Here is a 26,136-nt window from a genome sequence, read left to right on the forward strand (position 1 = left end):
AGGGGAGATTATGCTTAGAGGCAATTAACATGGGTTCATTAGAGGCAGGTCCTGTCAGAACAACCTGGTTGCCTTCTACGACCAGGTCACAAAAGCCATGGATACAGGTGTTGTGGTGGATGTAGTCTTTCTGGACTTTAGGAAGGCCTTCAACACTGTCTCTCACCCCATTCTCATTAAAAAATTAGATGACTGTGGCGTCGATGCCTACACAGTCAGATGGGTTGCCAATTGGCTGGAGGGCCGCACCCAGAGAGTGGTGGTGGATGGGTCATTTTCGACCTGGAGGGACGTGGGCAGTGGGGTTCCCCAGGGCTCAGTCCTCGGGCCTGCACTGTTCAATATCTTCATCGGCAACTTGGACAAGGGAGTGAAAAGTACCTTGCTCAAGTTCACAGATAACACTAAGATGTGGGGAGAAGTGAGTATGCTAGAAGAGAGGGACAGGGAACAAAACTAGATCTAGACAGGTTACAGAGGTGGGAGGATGAGAATAGGATGGGTTTCAATACGGACAAGTGCAAGGTGTTGCACCTGGGGAGGAAAAACCAGCAGCATACCTACAGGCTGGGGAACTCCCTTCTTGTCAGCACAGAGGCAGAAAAGGATCTTGGAGTCATTATTGATTCCAAAATGAACATGGGCCGCCAATGTGGGGACGCAGTCAGGAAGGCTAACGACACCTTGTCACGCATCCATAGATGCATCATGAACAGGTCCAAGGAGGTGATCCTCCCCATCTATGCGACATTGATCAGGCCGCAGTTGGAGTACTGTGTCCAGTTCTGGGCGCTGCACTTCAGGAGGGATGTGGACAGCATGGAGAAGGTCCAGAGGAGGGCCACTCGCATGGTCAGGGGGCAGCAAGGCAGGCCGTATGAGGAGAGGCTAAGGGACCTGAACCTGTTCAGCCTACACAAAAGAAGGCCAAGAGGGCATCTGGTGGCCATCTATGAACTTGCCAAGAGGGACCAGTAGGCAATGGGAGAGTCCCTGTTCCCCCAAACACCACGGGAGTTACAAGGAATAACTGCCATAAGCTGACTGAGAATAGGTTCAGGCTAGACATCAGGAGGCACTACTTCACAGTCAGGGCAGCTAGGAGCTGGAACCAACTTCCAGGGGAAGTGGTGCTCACCCCTACCCTGGGGGTCTTCAAAAGGAGGCTGGACAATCACCTCGCCGGGGTCATTTGACCCCAGCATTCATTCCTGCCATGGCAGGGGGTCGGACTTGATGACCTGCTCAGGTTCCTTCTGGCCCTACCAACTATGAAACTATGAAACAAGAGGTGTAGCTGTTTTTTGTGGCTTTTATTTCAAAGGGTGCTGCTTCTCCACTCAGCTAGAGCTCAGTCATCAGCAATCCCAGACTTGGATAAGTACTACTCTTTGAAATAAAGGCCTCACCAAAAAGGTGGAGTGCCTCAGCGGTCCTGTGGCTATATATCAACCTGTGACTAGTTCCTAAACCCTCATGTTTACAGGGGGCTAAAGAGCCTAACCCTGCGAAGAATCCAGGTTCACCTGTATAATAGGTCTTCTTCAATGGAATTCACCTACTGGATTGACACGTGGCCAGACTGTGATAAACATTTGTGCAGATTTGTTGAATGTACACAAGAAGCTTGCATATCATTACATGCTACATGTATATGCAGTGGGCTATCACAGTGCATCTCTAGTGGTGCATAGGAAAGACACACAGAGCATGCCATTTGGGGAAGAGTTGTGCCTTCCAAGATGGATTCTTCATTGTAGATGCCTGATAAAGCAAAGTCAGACTTTCCTCAAAGAGCTCTTGGAGGATCAACCATGTCTACATTCTTCATTAAAAAGCTGTTTCTTTGTTAGCTGCTAGTTAGGCTGCTACCAAGAGAATATTCTTCTCTCTCCCCTGCCCCACAACTCTCCACGTACAGGGGAATTCTGCCTTTCAGAAAAGAGCCCCAGAAACATCTTCATGTCTCTTTTTCCATGAGCATATGAGATTTGGCAATGACATTTGTCTATATTATACTATCTGCCACCTTCCTATCAAATGCATCCTGATACAGACTGCTCACTGATGCAAAAATCTCTGCAGTCTGGCTGTATTAGACTAGAAAGGGCTACAAAATAAGAAATAATACCTATTGCCACATTTTGTATACTTGAGACTCATAAAAAAGTGAAAAATCTGAAATCCAGGATATCTGAGAATTTTTGATGGCCATGAGCTGTATTAGGTTAAGGGAATCAGGCTGTGTCATGAAACTACTCTATATTTATGACAGTATCTCACTCAGCAGTGGCTTTTATTTAGGGGTTTCCTCTATTCCATCATTTTAGAAGTTATTGCAATAGAAAAGAGAAGGTCTTCCAGATCTTTTTAGAAAAGGAAAAACTCCATACACATTATTATTATTAATATTATTCATTGTACTTTCCTCCTTCTGAACATCCGAGGTTCTGTCACAGCTTTAATGATCACTCCAAATCAGAGGAAATTAACAGATCACAAGCAAGGTGGGGTTTCTGTTAGTTAGTATAATTTTATGTTCCTTATTTGTGACTAACTTTGTGGAGCTGTTAGAGATGATGTGTGAAAAAAATATATGAAAATCAAGCTCTACTCTAGGCTCTAGACATATATAATGCAGGTACGTGGGCGTACTGGATACAGCCACATTTTCTAATCTACAAAAGTTTTCACCAGCAGATGTCTCTCTTCCTGCATTGATAGTTGAAGTATAAAGAACCTGACCTTGCACTGTACTTTCAATTATGTTTTCAGTTAAAAAAAAGAACAAGCAAACAGAAAATTAAAACAGAGCCCGGTTCCAACATCAGGCATGCATGTTTGTGTAGTTAAGTTTCAGATATTTCTAAAAAGAGCATATGACATTGTCTAAATGATGCTTATATTCATCTAAAAAATGCCAGCAGTTGAATCGCTCCCTGCTCAAACCAATTTTATTTATGCTGAAGATGTTTCTTGTCTTCCTAGGCTTCATTTCTCTTTGAAAGATGATGAAGAAAACAACCAATTCATCCTAGATCTTGCTGTTTACAGGTTGGCATGATTACCTATTTTATCCTCTGTTATCTGAGGGTGTTTCTTGTTGCTGCCAAATTCCAATACATAGTATTACACATTCACCCTTCCCTATACACTAGGATTTTGTGAAGGGAACAAAGGGTGGGGAAAGAAATGAAATCTACTCTCAAATCTGTGGTTGGGATTTGGGGCCGCACAGACAATGCTTCTTGCTGGACTCTTCATAATGGTTTCCCATTCTCTTTATCTTGTATTCATGCTCCTTCCCCTCCCTATTGATTGAATTTTGGTAGAAAAAAGCTTGAACAGATACTACTGGTAGTTAAATAATCAGAAATGTTCTTTATTGGAAGATATTTTTCATTTATACTTATGGCAAGCTCTCTTGCCACAAAACAGGTACATTCCAATGTCACTGAGTTATGAAAAATGATATTTTTAAGTTGTGGAAATGCTACTCTGGATTGGAGTAAGATTTGAGATCTGGCAAGTTGTATTATATGCTCTTCACTGAGGAAAGCAGCCCTCACAAAATTTGAAAAAAACCATGTTAGAGGTAAAGAAGGTCTCATAAAAGAAAAATGGTGAAACAGCTGAGCTGTGCCTTCAGGGCGGGGTGTAAAGAACAATAGTGGATGGATCACTCAGTGAGTAGGAGTTGTTAATCAAGGGGGATTCTGTACAGCTTGCAAACATTATTCAACATTACTGAAATGTGAAAATGCTGACACTAGCATTGGTGAAAGTTATTTCTGTTCATTGATTTCCTGCAGACTCAGTGCAAAAAGAATTCATATTGCAAACTTACCAATTAAGCCTTTAGAAAGGAAAGTGGCGAGATAGACAATATTAAGTTGAAAACGACCAACATTCAATAGTGAGCAAGAAACAGGAATGGAAGCTAGACTAATAGAAAAAAAACCTGCCTACTTGGCATTAGGATTTCTAATTCTCAGTATTAATAGTTAGTGTTTGTATCAGAGTAGCGATCCAACACTCTAAAAATATTTTGGGCTACATTTTGCTAGGCGCCCTATACAAGTATACAGGAAGATATTCTTGTCCCAAAGAGCTTAAAATCTGTGATTATTTCATATAGCTTAATTACATTAGTTACAATAAAACAAACTGCATTTTTACAAGTTGGCTTTTGTAGTCTTGACTGTGTTTCCCTGCCCTCTGATATAGCATAAGGTAATTAATGTAAACTAAATGCGTTATTTCATTCTGCAGGCATATGGACACTTCTCTTATTGACGTTGATGTTCAGCCAACTTATATCCGAGTTATGGTGAAGGGCAAGGTCAGTATTCTCTTGTTACTTGAATTTGAAATTAACAATTCCCTTTTCTACATTGACAGTTATACATTCTCATTGCTTGCTTCTGGATATGTTAAGTCCCAAACTTTTTCCCATCAAAATCAATAGAAGAAAGATTGGACCCTGAAGCTGCATCCAGACGAGCACAGCTATGAAGTATTTGGCATCCAGACAAGCGTGACCCGTCTGCAGCATCACACACTCAGGCATTTCCCGCACTGTTGTCTTGCAGCATGGTGGGGGGGAGGAGGGTTGACCCTGGGGAGATCCCAGAGTCAAAAAAACCTGTGCAGAAAAAAAGTGGGGCAGAGCATGCACCACCCAAAACCAGAGCCTAGCTAGCCAGAGCCATGCTGCGGCTGTAGGCCAGGCTCCCAGGGGCAGGAGCAATGCAGCTGGAGCTTCCCTGCCCCCCAGGACCCCAAGTGAGGCTGCTGGGGCCAGTACAGTTGCTGGCTCCAGCCTCCCCTACCCCACCCAGTATAACCTGCCCCATGCCACAGGGTGAGCCGCACAGGCGTTCCCCACGAAACCACGTGTCCACGCCAGTTTGGATGTGACCTGAGAGGCTGATTCAGTGCCCAATTACGTTAATCACACTTCCTGCTGATATCAGCGGACAGTAGTTGCATCAGTAGATTGTAACTTGATTTAAAAAAAATGCCCTAACAGAGTGGTCACTGCATAAATTTGAGTAGGGCTTAATGGATTTATTAGCTAGAAAACAGATGTATAGCTTTTTAAAATGTATTGTTCTAAGCTGTGAGTAACCACCCAGAAAAAGCTGGTTACTATTTTGCTGCTATCTGGGACCAGCCTATTAACTGTGGAGGTTACAAACGGGAAGAGATACAAAGCCTGATTCTTTTCTCATCTTTTTGACACCAATGTAATTTAAATTTTAAACACAGATAATATGTTTACATTGAGCTAAAGGACACTAGAATTAGGCCCAGAATCTCTTTTACACTGGACAGAGTGTAGCAGAGATATATTCTGTTGAAAGTCATTTTAGCCACTCTTCTATTTCCTTTGGTTTTCATTAGTTATATTGTGATTATGTTTTTGAAAAATTCCAAACAGAGTTATTTTCAGTTTAAATAAAAAGCCAGAATCCCTGCTTATAGCATTCCAAATGCGCAGACTGTTTCAAAATTACTTTATTACTAGAGTAGAGCTAATCTTTCTCATTTAATTCCTAATACAACTCTAGCATCATTTTAAAACCTTCTTTAGAAATGTCACTTTTTCCAGTGACAGCAAATAAGGAATATATGTCTACTTTTGAAGGCCGTTTAACATGTAAATCATTTATTAGGATTAGTATTACTATACATAAAATGAGAGGATTTAGGCCTATGCTATCTGACATGAAGTATGTTAGTCATATTCCTGTATGTGTTCTCTCTGGGTTAAAAAAAATGTTTTAATATGATTTAGTCTATCCTTTTTTTCTTTTCTTTTAAAAGCCATTTCAACTTGTGCTTCCAGCAGAAGTGAAACCAGACAGTAGCTCTTCAAAGAGATCACAAACAACTGGGCATTTAGTTATCAATATGCCAAAGGTATGTAAAGTCTTTGGACAGGCAACATATAAAGGGTCTATAAAATGGGCTGTGAATTGCACTGAAACATTGTGCTCACTCATGGATTTCAAGTCAGCATTTAAGGGCTTTCATCTTTTAAAAACAAGTCTTACATATATTAATTTTACAAGAGCTGCTTGAATGTATTTTCTTTTTCAACAAAGCCAGATTTATTTCAGATATAAATATTTTGTGAAATGCATTATTGTGGTACCATGCGAGAACCAGAGTGTTGAAAATGACTTTAAAATAACATGTGCAAAAAGAGATAAATACTTCAGAATATATGTATGATCCATGTATTTATGTACAGATGCATTATGGCTTAAATACTCTAGTTGAGGGACAGAACAGGTAGGAAGCAGTAATGTGGGATAAAGTTACCTACTTCACATCTTTGAGCTTAAGTTAGAGCAGCTGAAATGTAGGACAGTGAAGCACTAGACCGGGGGCAGGCAATTATTTCAGCTGGAGAGCCACTTAACGAGTTTTGGTGAGCTGTTGAGGGCAGCGAGAGTAGCCCCACCCCTTGTTACCATCTTGGGACTGGAAGTCCCACCCCCTAACCCCTGACCTTTGCCACTGGAAGTCCCTCCCCTTGCCCCAGAAGTACTCCTTTTGGGAGTGGGGTTGCCATCTTGAAAATCAGGGAAAAAAACCAAATAAATTACAAAAAATAGAACATCTACTATAACTTATTTTAATTTTATTTTTAAAAATAGTTTGCCCTGATGTATGCATGTTTGTCTAGTGTATCTAGAGGTGATTAAATAATAGCTCAAAATACAGTCTAACTCTTGTATATTGTGGTGGGGGGTAACGGGGTGTATGTGGGGGTGTGGCTGGGGAGTGGGGGTATGTGTGTGTGGTGTGGGTATGGTGGGTGGGTTGTGTAGGGTATGTGGTTGGGGTGGGGGCTGTGGGAGGGTGTGAGTGTGTGTGGGGGTATGGTGAGGGGGGTTGCGTGGGGGGGGGTGTGGTGAGGGGAGTTCTTGGAGTCCTTGGGGTGTGCGAGTCCCTGGATCTGTATGTGGTGACAGCAAGTGGGGCCAGCCTTGCCTGGCCCTATAGCACACAGCTCCTGCACTCCCACCCCAGTCACAGGTGGCAGCAGCCTGTGGGGTCAAGCGCACCCAGCCCCATAACACTAAGCTGTCACCCAAGTCCCCAGCTGCACATAGTGTCAGGGTGCAGGTCCAACCCCACCCAGCCCCACAGCACTCTCACCCCAGCCCCCAGCTGCATGTGATGGCAGCATATGGGCCTAGCCCCACCTGTCCCCATAGTGCACAGCTCCTGCGCTCCAGTCCGAGTTCCCAGCTGCACATGACAGCAAGGTGCAGGTCCAGCCCCACCTGGCCCCATAGCGTGCAGCTCCCCACACTCCCGCCCACTTTCTCCCAACAGGAATCCCTGACCCTGGCCCAGCAGGGCCTTTACCTGAATATCCAGTCTCACAGGCAGGGAAACTGGAAACAGCCATGGGGTCATCAGGCAAAAGCTCTGCCAGGCAGAGGCTTCTTGTCTCTGGCACCCCTGGCTTGGGGCTAGCGGGGCGGCAGGCCAGACTGGAGGCAGGGGGTGGGTAATTGCTTAGCATCCAGAGCTGCACCTTCTGCATGGAGGTGCTGGCTTGCAGAGGGGCAGCCCAGGGCCAGGGCTTACAGACAGTTTACAGAGGGGCGCCGTGGAACAGATGGAATTGCTTGGCAGGCCGGATGCATCCCGTGGGGTGTATTTTGCCCACTCCTGCACTAGACACTCTGGCTATGCCCTTCCAGTTTCTGAGGTGGTGACCAAACCAGGTATGTCAGCCAGGTACAAGTCAAGACACTTCCTTTTTCAAATAGAATCCCAGATGCCCAATTAGTGCAGCTTTTCTTTCCCTTTTGCACTATGATTTACTGCTGAAGAGATGTTACTAGTAGCTGAAGATCTGTTTCTATATTTGATTCTTTTTAGTGATAGTGAACTATGGTGTTAAAACAACAGTATTTTTTTAAAAGAGTTTTACCCTAACAAAGTACTTTTTAAATGTTTCTTTTTTTCCCTTCTGGTTCCATGCCTTGTGTTCAGTCTTTTTCCTTCAAGCCCCATACCATCTGTCCTCCCCTGCCTGGACAGCCTCTCATTAAATCACATTCTGTAGCTCTAACAACAAGCTTGCAGCTTCCCCAGTAGTTGGAAGCATGCCTAAATTTTCACTCTTTTGATCAAGATCCACATCTTAGCAATGTTCAGAATTCACTTATATAAGAGGCTGGCAAAGTTCTGCTTTGTTAAATATATGTCTTTGAAATGGGTCTGACACTTGGCATCGTGGTATCATAGCTAATGTTTTCTGAATGAATCTTGCATATAGTCCATTGATCCTTCGTCTAACAAACTAACAGGATTCTATCCATGATTGAGTACTGTCACTACTTGCTCTACGTTTGCAACCATGACAGCCCAACTTAAATATCCTTGTCAAGTTTGTTTGTGAGCTGTAATTGAGTGAATTAGGGTGGAGCCACAAAGGGCAAGCCACACATGCAAGCATGTGCGCTTGCAGCAGCTCAAATAGAAGCGGTGCAAATTTGAGCCGGAGCTTTTTGCCTCAGTGCATGTGCCCAGACATGCACTTTGGTGTGGGGCAAATTGTGCCACTTGGGGCAAAATAACTCTGCCTGTCTCCTCCTGGATCTCTCTCTCTCTGTCTCTGTCTATATATATAGAGAGAGAGAGTGGTTCTTTGTTTTAATTGTGGAGGAACATGGATTTGGGGGTATTTTACAGAGTGACTTTGGAATTTTTTTATCAGGGATTGTTCAGGTTTCCAATAGGGAACACCAGAATTCCTGCTAGGGAGGCCAGTGGCAGGACCCTGCCTGCTCAGAGCTGGCACCTTGGACCCAGCTGGCTGTGGCTGACCTCCTGGCCAAATGGGGCCAGGAGGACATGTTTTGACAGTTCAAAGCAGGCCACCACACCTGGAACATCTTCCATGCGATAGCTGCCCATATGGCCGGGCAGGGGGCAGACATGGCAGTAGTGCCGTACAGAGGCCAACCCTGCAACCACAGCCCACTGACAGCTGGCCCAGAGGGGCAGATGTCTGTACTGGCTGTGCAGTCCCCATCCGGGTCTGGCAGGTGCACAGCAGGTCACAGCCAGGCAGCAGCCCCCACTGCCAGACTGCTGCAGTGGGTCGAGGGTGCAGGGAGCTCTCAGGGCTGCTTTAGCAGTCCAGCTGGCACAAGGGGTAGTGTCCCCAGGTACCAATTGGCTGGGCCCCAGAAGCTCCTGAAAGCGAGTAGCCCTGAGCTACTTGCCAGGGCAGGTTTTTATACTGCTGGGGACAGCACAGGTGCTGGCCCTGGGCTCTAGCTCTAGCTCCCCCCCTCCCCCCCCCCTATATATATAGAGAGAGAGAGAGAGAGAAAGAGAGACAGAGAGACAGAGAGAGAGAGAGGGAGAGACAGAGAGACAGCAATCAGCTGGGCAATGTTTTATTGATATATTTACAGTGTTAAAGCTATTTGGAAACCTACCAGTGTCTCTGTCATCATAATAAAGTGAATTCTAAATAACTATATGTTTTGCTGCCCACCACAGGGGCCACAGGCCCCCCCACAACAGGGGCTACAGCCCCCCCCTCAACAGGGGCCATACACAAGGGCCACAGGCCCCCCCACAGGGGCCAAATGGCCCCCAAAGGGGCTACCTCCCCCCCCGCAGGGCCCACGTGCCCCACCCCTGCTTGCTTCCCCAGCCTCCTGGCTTGCTGCCCTGCCTGGCCCCATTCCCCGCCGGCTCTTGCAGCCCCCCTGATGGCTGCCCCACCTAGCCCCATCCCCCGCCCACTCCCCCGGATCCACAATGGCTGCTCCACCAAGCCCTATCCCCTACTTGCACCCACAGCCCCCCAGTGGATGCCCCTCCAGCCTCTGGCAGTAGCCTCCTGGCACAGCCCCCCCCCCCCCCCCATGCAGCATGGGACAGCAGGGCCTGGGCTGGGGCAGCTGTGGCTGTCACCCAGCCCTGCTGTGCGGTGCGGCTCCAGTGACCCCAATGACAGCTGCTACTGCCAGTGAGTGCGGGGTTTTTTGTTTGTTTGTTTTTTAATTGCCGGGATCCTGAGGCCCAGAGGAACAGCGAATGTGGGGGCTCGGGAGTATGGGGCAGGATGGGGTGGGTGCGGCAGCGATGGGGGTGGCCTGAGGGAGCAGGTGGGGCTGGAGGGGGTCCCCCCCATGCTCCCTCCCACCCCCTACTTATTGGCACTGGAGCCTAGGTCCAGTTCCCTGCAGCTGGTGCACTGTCTGCCCTGCATGGGCAAGCAGTGTGCTTCAGCACCAGGGCGAGGGCCAGCCATAGAAACACTCTGGCTGCTACCAGAGCATCTCTGTGTTGGACCCAGCCTCTGGGACTGTGCCCTGCCCTGCTTTTTTCTGCTGCGGTTTTTTTTTTTACCCCTTGATATCCAGGGGTCTAATTTTGTCCCCGCGCTGCAAATTTGCAGCGCAGGGTACATTTTCTTGTTCCCACACGTGCCTCTTGCCGTGTCTCATAGGGCAGGAGCAGAGTGCAAGGGGAAGAGAGGGAAGGCTGTGATGCTAGGGAGAAACACAGAATCTGGGTTTCATACATTTCATAGACATTAGGGCAGGAAGGGACCTTGCAACGTCATCGGATCCAGGCCCCTGCCCAAGGGGGAGGCAGTCAGCTGGGGTCAGATCACCCCAGCAAGATAAGCATCCAGGCGTTTCTTAAAGGTATGCAGAGTAGGTGCTTGCACCACTTCTGGGGGGAGTCTATTCCAGACTCTGGAGACTCGGATGGTAAAGAAGTTTTTCCTTATGTCCAGTCTAAAATGGCCTTCCAGCAGTTTGTGACGATTACACCCTGTCTTCCCTTGGGGTGCTCTGGTGAACAGACCAGGGCACCCCAGTTCCTGATGCACACCCCTTATGTGCTTATAGGCTGCTGCCAAATCACCCCTGAGCCTTCCAGGCTAAGAGTTGTCCCCTTAGGGTCTGAGAAAAGACCACAGGTTTTGGCTTATTGCTCTGTTTAGGTGTTATTTTGCACACTTGTTTTCTTTTTCTTTTTTTTTCCTGTTGGGACAAGTTTGCCCCATGAAAAATAAGCTGGCTAGAAACCAGGAACACTGGCTTTGACAAGGAAGCTGGGCAAGTGACTCATTTACAGTACCATGTCTGAGCTCCCTGCTCTCTCGAGCTTAGGCATCTGACTGTGATTTGAACAAGTCTGCTCATTTATGATTCCAAACACCTACTTCAGCTTCTGAGGATTTGGCATCACCACCTATACTATTAGGTCCCTATGTCTATATTTTGCCAAACTGTCTAAGATAGAGCCCCTATGCAGGACATGAGAAACCCGAGTTCTAGATTCTCCTCAGCCAAGAGCGTGATAATCATGGGTCCAGAAGGAGAATAATTAAGAGAGCTTGATTTTGACTTGGTAGCTTAATGGTTATGGCAGTCCTTTGTGAAGGAGGAAACCTGGGTTCTGGTTCTTGGGGCCAGTACTCTATACATATATTGGCTAAAAAAACAGGATAAAAATGGTAGTAGGGAGCAGAACCCGTGTTTCTCCTCCCAGGGGACTGTCATGACTACTAGGCTCCAAAGGCAGGCCCCTGCTTGTTTCATTTTGTGGCTCCATAATCCATAGCTGCCCAGTAACCCTGCTTCACTAGGAGGGGTGGAATTCCCCGCTACCCTCTTTGAATTTTTTTTGCATCTATTTTTGTGCCTTCCTCTGAAATTGGAAATTTGGCAGTGGCTAGAGCTCAGAGGAGATTGTTTTGGGCCCACTGGTGCATTCCTAAACGATGCTGAGAAAAGCATTAGTAAGGTTAGGCAGACCACGAGCTACATTTTTTCAAGCCACATAGCTGAGATCAGCAACTTCTGCAAGTACTCAGTTGATAACATATACCATATTATACAACATCGAGAACAAACGTATTTAGGAAGAGTTCATTGAAGGTTTTCTCAAGATGTGTCAGTGAGAAGGAAAGCCTAATAACCCGCCTGCACTAGGCTGAAACTTTCTGTTCAAGATATACAGTTATTCCCAGAAGGAAATTAGGTATATTGCCTAGCAAATTCTTTAGGTTATTGAAATTTAAAGAATATTGTTAACCTGAAGAAACAGTCTTCTTCATGGGTTTCCTGTAATACTCTGGATAGACCTAGTATTTCAGAGCAGTGGTCTAATCCAGAGCCTATTAAAGTAATTGAGTGGCTCCATTGGCTTCAGCTGGTTTTGTATAGTGCTGCAAAATCTTTCAACACTGCTCATCCAGTCTGTTCAGAGCTTCCCGTTCTTTTAAATTAAAAAAAATAAATTAGCCCTTTGTTTGGTCCTCTGGTAACCTTTTTCAGCTTAGATCCTGGAGTGAATAAATTCCCCATGAAGTAACATAAAATAAAATAAAAAAGGTGAGAAGATGGGGGCATTTTATGTTTCCACTCACTTTTCTGGTAAATGAGAATTATTTTTCCTTACTTAGAATGCAGCCTGCTGTAAGTGTTGAAAATGGATGCATTTTAACTCTATAAAAACTAGCTATTCTTCAAATAGCTAACAAGGAACAACACTTCAAGGGCACAAAATCACTTGAACTGAAACAGTGAATATTTTCAAGTGAGTTGTGAAAGAGTAACCCAAGTGATCATCACCTGTATTGAGATTTTACTCAGACATAGATTTTGATAGTTCTTTTGTATGAAGAAGCAATCTATAATAATTAAGTAGCATGTGTGCTGGTTTCCAGAAAACACATTTGTGATATGATGGAGCTTTAGAAACTGAGACCCTCTTTATTCTGCCATTGTCATCTTTTGGATGATTCAGGAAAATAAAAATGCTGACAGTTGTTTGAGGAGTTTTGAACCAAAATTGGCATCATAATTCAGTGAGATTTTAAAATGGCATCAATACATTACACTTCTGGCAATTAATTATTGTCAGTGGAACTGCATCTAAAAATCAGGAAATTGTAATGCCATTTTCCTATTAGGAAGTGCAGTTATGATTTAAGCTTCTGAGACATTCTGTATCATATCTTACTGCATTTAAAATACAATTCCTCCAAACAAAACTGTATGTGACTGTTTTAGGGAATAAGGGACAAAGCTAGTTGATTCTGATTAATTCTTTACAAGAGAGGAAGACAAATGCATTTTGAAAAACCTTAGGAGACAAATATTATAAATTCTAGCATCTGGGAGTGAATTGATTGAACTTCAATGGATAATTGTCATTTACCAGTTTCAAGAGGTTTAGCAGTAATTTATCATTGTCATAGACATGTTGAAAATTAGGACACAGAACTGAGAGCCCTGTCCTGAAGGAAAAGATGCTGATTTCAGAGGAACTCACTCATTCTGTGGAAATCATCCTGTATAACAATTCTTAAAGAGATCTTCCCAGAACCACCCATCCTAGCCTGCAAGCAAGCACCAAACCTTGCTAACCTCATCACCAGAAGCAAACTTACTACAGCACAGAACACACCAAATGGATCCTGACCATGCCATGACAAGAAATGCAAAATCTGCCAACACACCTCCACCACCCCCACAATTACTACACCCCACAATAGACCCATCAGCATTCCTGGATCTTACAGCTGCACCTCCAGAAATGTAATATATCTCATCCAGTGCACCAAATGCCATGATGGAAAATACGTAGGAGAGACCAAACAACAACTGCGTACCAGAATGAACGCACACTGGAAATCTATCGAAGACAAGAATACCCAGTTACCTGTGGGGACACATTTCTCACAGGAAAACCACTCTCACTCCAATCTCTCAGTTCTAATCCTCAAAGGGAACTTACACAACACTTGTCACAGGTGAGCCTATGAACTTCACTTCATCAACCTCCTGGATACTAAAAATCATGGACTAAATATAGACATTGGATTTTTGACACATTATAACTTGCCTGACATCTGACTCCCCAGGTACCTCTCCACTATTTATCTGCTACATTCATCCCCCCCACAGAGCCTGTCTCTTACCCACTGACTCCTCAATTTACATCTTCACTGACTTCCTTTCTTTCCTGCATACCAGCCTCTGGTTTCTTTACTATTCCTTCCATCCAGGAAGAGCACACATCACTTGCAGATGCTTCCTCAGCCTGATGAAGGGTTTTTAAACCCGAAAGCTTGCCAAGACAAATTTGTCCAGCTATTTAAGTTGGTGTGATAAAAGATATCAGATTTGCTGAAAGCACCTTGTCATCCTGTATAACAAGAATTCCATTGCAGGAAAACATGATTGGTCCACAAAGCTTGCTTTGCTTCAGTTACCCAGTTATTTCTCAGTCATAAGTAATTTCAATTTCTATTAGTAATTCCATTTCTAGATTCCTTTGAATGATTTTAAAATAGCGCTCTCTCCCATTATATTGCAAAGTCCTATGATTCTGAAGAGTCCAAATAATAGCCCTAGTTACAGAGTTTCAGATCAGAAGAGTATCTTTAGTCTTCTCTCCTGTATATCACAGGTCTTACATCTCACCTAGCTTTCCCTCTATTAAGAACATCTTTTGGTATGTGAGGTTATCCAAGAATGGGTATACTTGCCATGTACAAGAACAAATATTAGATGTTTTGCTTCTAGGTTTAATGTCAAGCACCTTCATCCTCTTGGCATTTAAGCTCATCTATTCCACTGACATTGAGAGGTCTGAGGAAATGGTTACAGGGTACAGCAGCTTGACATGGTAAGGCAGAAAGAAGGCTGAATTTTACACCCAGATTCAGTGTCAGAGCACCTCACAGCCTGGATGCTGGCTGCCTACTTTCTATAGACAGATCGGACTTCATGGATGTATCATACTTTTTTTTGGTACCAACTTGATTCCACTACACCTAGAACTTTGGGTGAAGTTTTCCATGTAGACAGCACCTACTCCCAACAGCCGTACTATCAGCTGTACTATCACTAGATACCCAGGGAATGGAAAGAGGCCAGTGGACACTGCTGTTCAAAAAGAATCTGAACCCATGTGATTAGGACACACACACCAAAAGTGGAAATTAGGTGGAGAGCCCATCTGAAGACCCATGCTTATTGGCAAAGACCATTCTCTGTTGTTAACATGGTTCTAAACAAAGCATCTTATACAGAAACCACCACCTAAAATAAAAGTGATAGCCAAAGTAATGTAAAAAAAAAAGTGACCAAGGCCAGAACAACGCTCAGATGGCAGAGTGATTAAATCTTTATAAAAGTTTAAATAGCACTCTTAAACTCAAGATGGTCTGAAAAATATTACATAATGTGTTCATGTTTCTCTAATTCTTCGTTCAAAAGATTGTTTAAATGCTTTTGAGCATTAATCTCAGGATATATCGTGGCAGTAGCATATTCTGAATTACCTAATCTGATGGACCAGCTGGGATGTCAGGTTTGTGACACCTGCACACTGTTGGATTGGCTAATCGGGGGCAGGAGAACCCTATTTAATCCTACTTGCAACAGTTGATTTTAGGCTGGTAAACACTGAAGCCTACAGCTGTTCCTCCAAGTCCCTGACTTCAGTTCTCTGACTGGCCTTGCCAGGCTTTCTATTACAGTTGTTAGCCCTAACCACTGGACTTGATTGCCCATATCCCAGTCTCATTACAGTATTACACTTAAATTATTTGGGACTCTCCATCAATTGCATAAGAGTCTGCTAGCTAAATATTTCTATTAAGCCTCTTCCTATCAAAAGTCACAGTCTTTTCAGGCCTAACAGTAGCTAGATTCCTTAAGAGTTTAATTGTCTTTCCTCCCAATTAGAAAAATTCTACCTTCCTAGCACTTCCGCATTGTGCTTTTGGGATTAATGGATCTGCCTTTTGAATCCATGGAAGAGTGTTTTTTCTATTACCTGGGTATGGAGACTGCTTTCCTAATGCTTCTCACTTCAGCCCAAAGAATAGGAGATATTAAAGCCCACACAGCAGGATGGTTTTATATATTATTCCAATGTATCTTCCAACTATATGGTGTGTATATATAGCATATTCCAAATATATACTGTTCCAACACTACTGACTCACTCCAAATTCCTTCCTAATGTTGCCTATGGCAACAAAAGGATGAAGTCACATATCTGGCAAAATTCTTTCCTAGGGTACTTTGCCTTTCCTTTTACTCCAGGGAAAAACATTTCTGTAATTCTCCTAACCTGTTCTTGGCCTTTGCTGACAGGATGAATGCTCAGCCAAGATCCTTTCAGACTATTGGTTTTTAGTACAGTCTACACTACAAAGTTTTGCTGGCATAATTACCTTGGCTAGGACAGAAATCATAGAAAAATTAAGGTTGAAAGATACCTCAGGAGGTCACATCTAATCCAACCCATGATCAAAGCAGGACCATCCCCAACTAGATGATCCCAGCCAGGGCTTTGTCCTTAAAACCCCGCAAAGATGGAGATCTTACCACCTCTCTAAGTAACCTGTTCCAGTGCTTCACCATCTTCCTAATGAGAACGTTTTTCCTAATATTCAACTTAAACATCCCTTGCTGCAACTTGAGACTGTTGCTCCTTGTTCTGTCATCTGCCACCACTAAGAACAGTCCAGCTCCATCCTCTTTCGAACCCCCTTCAGGTAGTTGAAGGCTGCTTTTAACTCCCTTCTCAGCCTTCTCTTCTGCAGACTAAATAAGCTCATTACCCTCAGCTTCTCCTCAGAAGTCATGTGCCCCAGTTGCTCTCTGCTGGACTCTCTCCAGCTTGTCCGCATCCTTTCTATAGTGGGGGACCCAAAACTGAACACAGTACTCCAGAAGCAGCCTCACCAGTGCTGAATGGAGCGGAATAATTATTTCCCTTGATCTGCTGCCAGTGCTCCTACTAATGCAGCCCAGTGTGCTGTAGCCTTCTTGACAACAAGGGCACAGTGTTGGCTCATATTCAGCTTATTGTCCACTGTGACTCTCAGGTCCTTTTCTGCAGAGCTGCTGCTTAAGCAGTCAGTCCCCAGGCTGTACTGGTTCATAAGATTGTTCTGTCCAAAGTGCAGGACTTTGCACTTGTCCTTGTTGAACCTCATGAGATTTCTTTTGGCCCAGTCCTCTAATTTGTCAAGGTCACTCTGAATCATAGCCCTACCCTCTAATGTATCTACTATTCCCTCCAGCTTGGTGTCATCAGTGAACTTGCTGAAGGTGCCCTCTATGCCATCTTCCAAATCATTAATGAAGATAGTGAACAAAACTGGCCTTGGGACCAACCCCTGGGGCACTCCACTTGACACTGACTGCCAGCTAGACATTGATCCACTGATTACTACTCATTGAGCCTGGCAATCCAGCCAGCTTTCTATCCACCTTACTGTCCATCCATCCACTCCATACTTCCTCAGTTTTCTTGTAAGAATGCTGTGGAAGAAGGTATCAGAAACCTTGCTAACGTCAAGGTATATTACATCGGCTGCTTTCCCCACATCCACAGAGCCAGTCAGCTCATCATAGAAGGCACTCAAGTTGGTCAGGCATGACTTGCCCCTGGTGAATCCATGTTGACTGTTCCTGATCACCTTCTTCCCCTCCCAGTGCTTAGAAATTGAGGATTTGAGGATCTGCTCCGTGATTTTTTTGGGGACTGAGGTGAGGCTGATTGGTCTGTAGTTCCCTGGGTCCTCCTCCTTCCCTTTCTTAAAGATGGGTTATATATTTGCCCTTTTCCAAATGCCACAAGTTTTCAAAGATGGTAGCTAGTGGCTCTGCAGTCACACCAGCCAACTCCCTCCTGCATCTGGCCCCATAGACTTGTATATGTCCAGCTTTTCTAAATAATCCCTAACCTGTTCTTTCACTACTGAGGACTCCTCAACTTCTCCCCAAACTGTGCTGCCTGGTGCAGTAGTCTGGGGGTTGACCTTGCCTGTGAAGAGTGAGGTGAAAAAGGCATCAAGTACTTCAGCCTTTTCCTCATCTGTCACTAGTTTGCCTCCTCCATTCAGTAAGGGAGTCACACTTTCTGTGATCTTCCTCTTGTTGCTAACATACTCATAGAAACCCTTCTTGTTACCCTTCACGTGCCTTGCTAGCTGCAATTCCAATTGCACTTTGACCTTCCTGACTTCATCCCTGCGTGCCCAAGCAATATTTTTATCTTCCTCTCAAGTTATATGTCTGAGTTTCCACTTCTGGTGAGCTTCCTTTTTGTGTTTAAGCTCACTGAAGAGTTCTCTGCTAAGCCAAGCTGGTCACTTGCTACATTTGCTACTCTTCTTGCACATCAGGATGGTTCGTTCCTGCACCCTCAGTAAGGTTTCTTTAAAATACAGCCAGCTCTCCTGGACTCCTTTCCCCCTCAGACCAGCTTCCCACGGGATCCTTCTCATAACATCATTGGCCCATGTGGTGGTGTTGACAAAACACCTGATGCATTTGCAGCTATTCTGACAGACGAGAGCGTCTGTTGTCTTAGCATCTGTCATTCTGAACATGGGGCAACTAAGCTGGTAGAAACATCCATTCTGGTGACATTTGTTCCATCTTCATTGCAGTGCTCTGCTGATGTAGCTCTGCCAGCATAACTATAGTGGCAGCAGCTCTGTAACATAGATAAGTCTTCGGCCTCTGTTGGAACTTATTTTGAGAGACCTTATTTGTCCTTAACCTTCACAGTTCAGGACGCATTGTGCTAGAGCTCAGGCTGCATCTCCAGCTTCCCTAAGGAGCATTCTTGTCTCACAGGTAGTTAGAACAGCTGGACTTTAGGTCACCTCTTTACCCAGCACTATTTCTTAGTAGAGGGCTCCATTTCCTACCCCTGGTTTGGCAGAGGTGTCCTAAGGTAGAAAGAAAATGTCACCTGATGTCTCATTTGTGCCACCAGAAAATTATGATTGATGGTGCAGGACAAAGGGCGATGTGTTTCAACCCATGAAGCAGATCAGCTGTACTATCATAAGATACCCGGGGAAGGGAAAGAGACTAGTGGACACTGCTGTTCAAAAAAAATCTGAACCCATGTGTTTAGGACACACGCATCAAAAGTGGAATTTAAGTGGAGAGCACATCTGAAGACCCACACTTTTTGGCAATGACCATTCTCTGTTGTTAACATGGTTCTAAACAAAGCATCTTATATGGAAACCACCACCTAAAATAAAAGTGATAGCCAAAGTAATGGAAAAAATAAAGTGACCAAGGCCTGAACAACACTCAGATGGCAGAGTGATTAAATCTTTATAAAAGTTTAAATAGCACTCTTAAACTCAAGATGGTCTGAAAAATATTACATGGTTCATGGTTCTCTAAGTCTTCATTCAAAAGATTGTTTAAATGCTTTTGAGCATGAATCTCAGGACATATTGTGACAATTATGGCTGCGTATTTTTATTTCAGGCTAAAGACATAATTATGGCTAACCGAAAAGCACCCGCTTCAGCCAAACCTTCTGACAGCAACAAATCGCAAACAAATACAAGAAGGTAATTTTATTCTCTCCTTCCTTATAGCCCCTCAGATTTATTGTTTGCATGTTAGTTCTTTACTTGCCAAAATGCTGCTGCTCAGTGAGTATATAATTGTTGAAATAAGAAAATATTGATTTCTATACAGTAAAGCTATAATAAAAGCTTTAGACTAATGGCTTGTCTAGTATTCTTTATAAAGTGATTTGCTCCAAGAGCAGAGCCAAAATAGCACTTACTATAGCAGATCATTTTTGTTCCATCAGAAGGCAGTGATTTTTTTTGTATCTGCCTTACAAATCCAGTTGATCAATGGAAAATTATATAGGAGCTACAGTTGAAACACTGCATCGGTCACTAGTGTTTCCTTTTCTGAGGCTGAAGGCACTAGCTTTTGAAAAGCACTAGAAAAGCAGAACTGGAGGTTATTTAGTCTGGCTCACTGCTCAAGGCAGGATCATCCCTGCCTAAACCATCAAATGAGGAATATTTAGGAAGTATGTTACCAGCAAATGATAATATGATGATGACTTGTTACTTCAAGAGGACGAAGCCAGAGATGACTTCCCTTTAATTAAAAGCAATCAATCTTTTCACCAATAAGTCAGAGGCACTCTTTCAGACAGATTTCCTTGAGTGTCTCTGGACTCAGGGAGTGTCAACAGCCAAGTCTCTTAGTCTTTCCATAGGGAAAAAACCAAACACACCTCCCTTCTTTAGGTACCTGACTGTTACTGCTAACTCAGCCATCTCAGATCCACGTATATCAAACAAATGTTTCCAAACCCCATGAGAACTATAAATTATCAGATGAAGAAGATCATGCTCCTTAGCTTCTTTGGTTCTACTGGACATCAGTCTTGATGGACAGACTCAAAGTCCTGCACCAAGTTTGCATGCAGATTCCCAGCCATTCTCCATTTGTGTTTTCTTTTCCTTTCAGCATTAAGGGAAGGAAGCTTGGTGCATGGTAGAGAAAAGATGTGAAGTGCTGCCTTTCTATAATATCTGTTACCTGATAATCCAAAGATACCACATGCCACAAGATTAAGAACTCACATCCCTAGAGAGAGAATCTGGATTTGTACCCAATTCTTATTTTCAAATATCAGGTTTGTTTAAATGCAGATACAGATTTACCTCATTGAAAGAAAATTACTTATTTTTGCTATCAAAATACTTGTATCAGAAAGAAAATACATCCCCAAAATGAAAGGCAGTATACAGGGATTATTAAGAATAGTAAGATCTGACCCCCTGAGTTGACAAGTCATACAATAAAGATTGCTTGAGTAGCTGCCTCTTAGATTACAGGAGAACGTGCATTATGGATTATACCCGAGGGTCCCAGTTCTTCTTGTTAAATTCTTCCTCACACATACAATCTGCTAAACAACAGTTTAGTCCTTCAGAAACCCATTTACTGTTATGGATTGCATTTTGCCAACCCTCACAGCCTACAAACACCATTCATTTTCGTCCCCTTGCTCACCTTTCTGTGCCTTCTTCTATCAATCCCTCTGTTTTGAAGTGTCCTCTCCTTGCCAGCTTGCTACACCTCTTTTCACTCAAGTCACAGAAACATGCTACAGTTGTTTCTGCCATGTACAAGATTTCTGAGATTTTATACAAAACCATTTTATACAAATCGTTTCAACGCTGCTTCGACTCGTTTCAAGCTCGAAACAGCAAAATTGAAATGAAATAGACAGCTTCGACACAGCCTCAAAACGAAATGAGGCAAGTCGAAACAGAACGGTGCCATTTTGCACAGCCCTAATATGCACTTGAAGCACAGCATAACGACAAGAGGTAAATCTAGAATTTGGTTTGATTTTTCTGTCCCCTGTTATGCTTTTTCTATAATTTCTTTTTTCAAAGCAAGATTGTCATCATCAAACTAATCCTTATACTGGGAAACAGAAATAAAAACTTCTGAATTAATTTGCCAAATAAGAGATTTGGGGTAGGGAATGCCACAAGTGTTGTAAAATAGGAAAATAACCAGGCATAAAGAAATGATTAAACAGGAGTAATGAAATGAAAGAGAGTATTCAGAAAAGCCTGGTCTACACATCGTTTTTCTCTTGATTTAACAGTTTTGCTTAGGAATAGATTTTTTTTTCCTGAAATAGCTAAATCAGTAGAACACCTACCACTATAATTACCTTTTTACTGGTATAACTACATCCCCTCCAGGGGATTGCACTGCTTTAATTATACTGGTGTAGTTAGAGCACTACTGTGTAGCTATGCCCTGAGACTAGAAATCTGATTTCCATTCCATTAGTGTAGCTTTTAGTAATAGTGGGTGGTTTACTGATTCATGTCCTTCTGCATTTCTTGTTTGTATATAAACATTTTTTTTCAATCACTTAATCCTTTATTGGGTTTTTAATTCCAGCCTTTGCTAGCAGACTCTCATTATAGTAACACTGTATGGTAGAACTTCTGTGGTTTTCTGTTTCAAAAAAAGTTCATGCATTAACTAACTGATCTGAGAGAATTAGCCACATGCTAAGCATAGAGGCTTTTATTTTCAGTCCTGTTATTTTAAGTTGTTCATTTATTTTAGATTTAATACCAGTACTATATAAGAAACACCCCTGAGGCTGTACCTGGCATGAAGATCTTATTCTAAGCCAGAGACAATAGTACTTGGTAGGTAGTTTTGAGGGAGGTTACTTTGATCTAGCTTTGTTACTTTTTTGTGGACATCATGGACAGAACAGGTCTTTAAGAAAGGACTTGCTGGTCAATGGGTAAGATTTTTGTTTTGAGTGTGAAAAGTGGTTGGTTCAAATCCTAGACAAGCTGTTGTAAAAGGCGAGAATTCTCCTGTCCCTTTCATGTTACATCTGGGGACTGGACTGAGTAACACAGGAAGTCCCTTAGCTCTATGTTTGTGTGGCTTGAGTGGATAGACTTGTCAAGCTGGCAAGGAGAGAGCATTTCAAACAAAGAGTTTGACAGAACGAGGCACAGGAAGGTGAGCAGGGGAAAGAAAATGAATGGTGTTTGTAAGCTGTGACTGTTGGCAGTATGTGATAGGGCAGATGTAATAAGATAAACTCAGAATTTGGATAGAGTCAGCATAGGGTCAGACCTCCTGAGTCCAGTCTCCTGCTATTACAGACAGATAATCATGTCAAATTATTTTTTTCAGAAACTGACCAAGCTCTCACCCTGCCCCCTTTCTGTCTCCCCTTCTCATTGTTTCATATCACGAACCTTGTTCCTCGAGTGCAGGGCTGCTCAACTACTGCATTTGGCCCATGAAGGGTTAAAGTGTGGCCCCTGGGCTCTGGCTTGGCCACTGTTCCTTCCAACACTGACTGCAGCAGCAGTCAAGGTCTTGGGGCAGGGAGCCAGCAGGGGTGAGAGTCCTCTTGGTTGTGGGACTCCCAGCCCTAGCTGGGCATGGTGCACCCCAGCCCAGCTGACAGGGCTCCCAGCTACACATGCAAATTAAAGCTCAATAGCAACCAGGTATAAAGTTAATACAAGTTTTCAAGATATGCCCTGAGACTAGAAATCTGATTTCCATTCCATTAGTGTAGCTTTTGGTAATAGCGGAGAGAAGGTAAAAATAAGCTGGTTGGAGCTTTTTATGGTGTGATAAGTTCTTTGCATGTGTAACTGGTATCCAGGTTATAGAAATAACCCATTAATTGCATGATATCCTTAGGCGGCAGAAGGCTGGGGCTAACGGGGCTCAGCCCCACCCAAATGCAGGGCAGTGTGTAGGGCCTTAGGGTAGCCCAGCTGCAGGGTCTGGGCAGCTGCAGCAGGGGTGGGGAGGGCATGTACACAGCCAGGATCGCAGCCCAGCATTTAGATCAGTGGCTTCCTAGCACATCAAGCAAGTACCAGTTGATTCCGTGAAAGGGAAGGGTTTGGGGGAGGAACAGGTTGAGGCCCCCATGGTGAGGGAGGAAGTGGGGCATGAACAGGGGCTGGGGTCAGTGGGGCTCCAGCTGGGCTGGGTGGTGGAACAATCAGAGCCCGGGCAGGTTGTCTAGAGACATGGGGTGATCCCGCTACTGCGCATACTCTGGTGGAGGCCCGGGGGGAGACATGCCCCCCATTTGTGCACGGGGCTCCCTGCTGCAGCTGCCCTGGGATGCGACTTGCCTGCTGCTGCTCAGCTGTGCCGTGTCCCCTGCCCACCCGGCGGCAGGATGCACGTGGCCTTGCACCACTCCTGGGGCAGCTGCAGCAAGAAGCAAAGCCAAGCACATAGTAGCAGCCACCTCCGCTCTGTGCACAGTGGGGGGGGCACATGCCCCCTGGGCCTCCGCCAGGGTGCACACAGTGGCAGGAGCCCCCCATGCCCCTGCCTGAGCTCCAATTGTCCCACCATCCAGCCTGGCCAGGGCCCCACTCACTCCAGCCTGTGCTCCACCCTGCTCCTGCCTGTGCTCCACTCTCTTCATCACCATGGGGTCCTCAATCTGGTCACCCCACCATGGCTCTTTCCCCTCACCCCACCCCTTCACCCACAGACTTACCTGCGGGGGGGCAGGAGGGGGCAGAGCACACATGAATGCGACTTAACTGCGGGGGAGGAGGGAGCATGCGTGAATGCGTGCATATGCTCAGACCCCCCTCCCCCCCCAAATATTTTTTTCTCCCTCCACCTGTGGCAATATCTGTAATGTGTAGAGGGGGGTAGACACTGAAACCTCAAAGTTGTCTCAGCTAAGCAACTTCCTAGGCATTTCTAATTACATTGACTATGGTTATCAAAAAGATGGGATTTGATGCAGTATTGGAAAGTCAGGAAAATCCAGTATGAAGCTGACATTTGTCTTCAAACTGCCATGCCAATATTTCACTGGGCAAACTTTTTTGCAGTAGTCAAGTCAGGAGTTCAGGTAGTAGCTGTAATGTATTCTACATTAATATATAGTTTTGAGAAATCTAAAGGATTTGGTCAGAGTTACATTTTCCCTGTTCAATATTCTTTTAACAAGAAGAGCTTTGCAATTTTTATTCTCTCACTAACTTTTGTAAATCCAGGATGCAGAAACTTTTGCAGATTTGTATTTTGATGAATCCTGTTTATGAATGGTTCTTGCAGAACAAGGTGGCCTTGAGAACAGCAGCACTTTGTTTATCACAACTTATTTGCAATGATTTACATCTTCCCTTCCTGATTATAATGTTGTCCTTGAAACATGAATTTTGCTGTAATGATTAGTGCATACCATGTCCTTTTAAATGATAACCTGATTCTGAAAACTGTGGTTATTCTTTGATTTTCAGAGTATGGCTATGTAAAGTGAGTTGAAGGACTCCTACGTGCTGAAAGAGGCACCCAAGTCTCTGTTTTTTTTAAAGCAAAATTATTTACCTGGCTTACTGGACAGATTTTGCCTAGGTCTCCCAGATTCAAATATTTGGGCCAGAATCTAAGATAAAAATATAACCTTTTTTTGTTCTCAAAGCCCTGGGCTCTACAGCAGGAAATTCTGTAAACTGAGACAGTTTTTCCCTATTTGGGAGAGATCAGGATTTGATTCAACAGCACCTTTCCCAGATCAGCATTAATGATGTGCATGCTGTCTCCAGCATCAGCCTAGGACATTGGAGTAATTACATCTCTGGAGCTGGTGTAAGCATTGCATTCACCCCCTTGGAAGGGCTAATATTACAGTGGAGCATCCCAATAGAACGGCAGCACTTCAGAAGAAGGGATTACCTTCAGACTGGATTATAGGTCCACGGAGGATTCATAGAACAAGACATTGCTTTTTGATTTTTAGACATTGCAACACTTAAGTGGGAGTGCCTGTGGGTACAATTTGGGTCTGGTCCTCAATCTCGTTGACTCAGAGAGATAATGACAATAGAGATGATGATCCTCCCACACTTGATGGATATGGGAGGGGTTTTTGAGGGCTACAGTGATTTCCTCAGTGGGAAGAAGAGCACATGAGCAGAAAGACAGGGGCCCACTTATTTTTTCAACACGTACATTCCTACTGCTGGTTCTCAATGTACTTTGTGTTGTAGATTAGCAGGAAGCACTTATTGGATGATGCATATGCTAATGATGCATGACTTCCATGACTCGTTTTCCAAATGTGCTGTTATTTCTGCCATTTAAATTGTGCATTTACATGTTTTCAGCCAGTCAAGCTATATAAACCAAGCAGTTTGTCATATTTGCATAAAGAGTAATTTGTTCAATTTCTGGCTTATCTAGAGCCATTAAGTGAATGTAAAATATGTCCAATACTTAAGAAAATAATCTTTCTCATACTATGCAAGTAAAACATCCTAAGACCAACATTGTCTTACTTCTGCATTTTTAGCTTTTGCTGAACTACTCTAGAGAATTAAATCCACACAACTGGAGCAGAGAGACAGTTCTTTGCAGGGTGTGCTCTTCTGGAAACCACCCAAAAGCTAGTAACAATCTGTTTCAAGGTCATGGCACATTTTGCAAGTTGCACAGGAAATGAATAATTGTATTGCCTCTCGGGGATGAACGTTTTGTAGAACATTGCCACAATGTGAATCCACTTCTGTTTCGTTAAAATATTCAATAGCAGAAAGCATCTTGCCCTATAACTAAGGAATATTCAGGGTGAAAACATAGAAGTGGTGTGCATCTCCATTACCCATAGCATTCTCCTCAAAGTGGGGGGGGGGTTGTAGCATTTGCTGTGGAAAAGACTGGAGCCGGTTTTTGTCCATCCAGATTCTTAAAATGAGGGGCTAACTTC

The 26,136-nt window shown here is 43.9% G+C and overlaps 1 protein-coding gene across 4 annotated transcripts in view; it reads left to right on the forward strand.

The window, feature by feature from the left end:
• The window catches only part of DNAAF11 (dynein axonemal assembly factor 11), a 67,610-nt gene that overhangs the window by 37,691 nt on the left and 3,783 nt on the right, over positions 1–26,136 (forward strand). For 2 of the 4 annotated variants that reach the window (XM_059723736.1, XM_019481777.2), the window contains exons 8-11: positions 2,989–3,054; positions 4,273–4,342; positions 5,830–5,925; positions 19,335–19,420. In XM_059723736.1, coding sequence (XP_059579719.1) covers positions 2,989–3,054; positions 4,273–4,342; positions 5,830–5,925; positions 19,335–19,420 — 318 coding nt within the window. The remainder of the gene's footprint in view (positions 1–2,988; positions 3,055–4,272; positions 4,343–5,829; positions 5,926–19,334; positions 19,421–26,136) is intronic. The other 2 variants (XM_059723737.1, XM_059723738.1) reach the window with 1 other exon arrangement.

Source organism: Alligator mississippiensis, chromosome 3 (assembly GCF_030867095.1).
Source record: "Alligator mississippiensis isolate rAllMis1 chromosome 3, rAllMis1, whole genome shotgun sequence".
NCBI lineage: Eukaryota > Metazoa > Chordata > Crocodylia > Alligatoridae > Alligator > Alligator mississippiensis.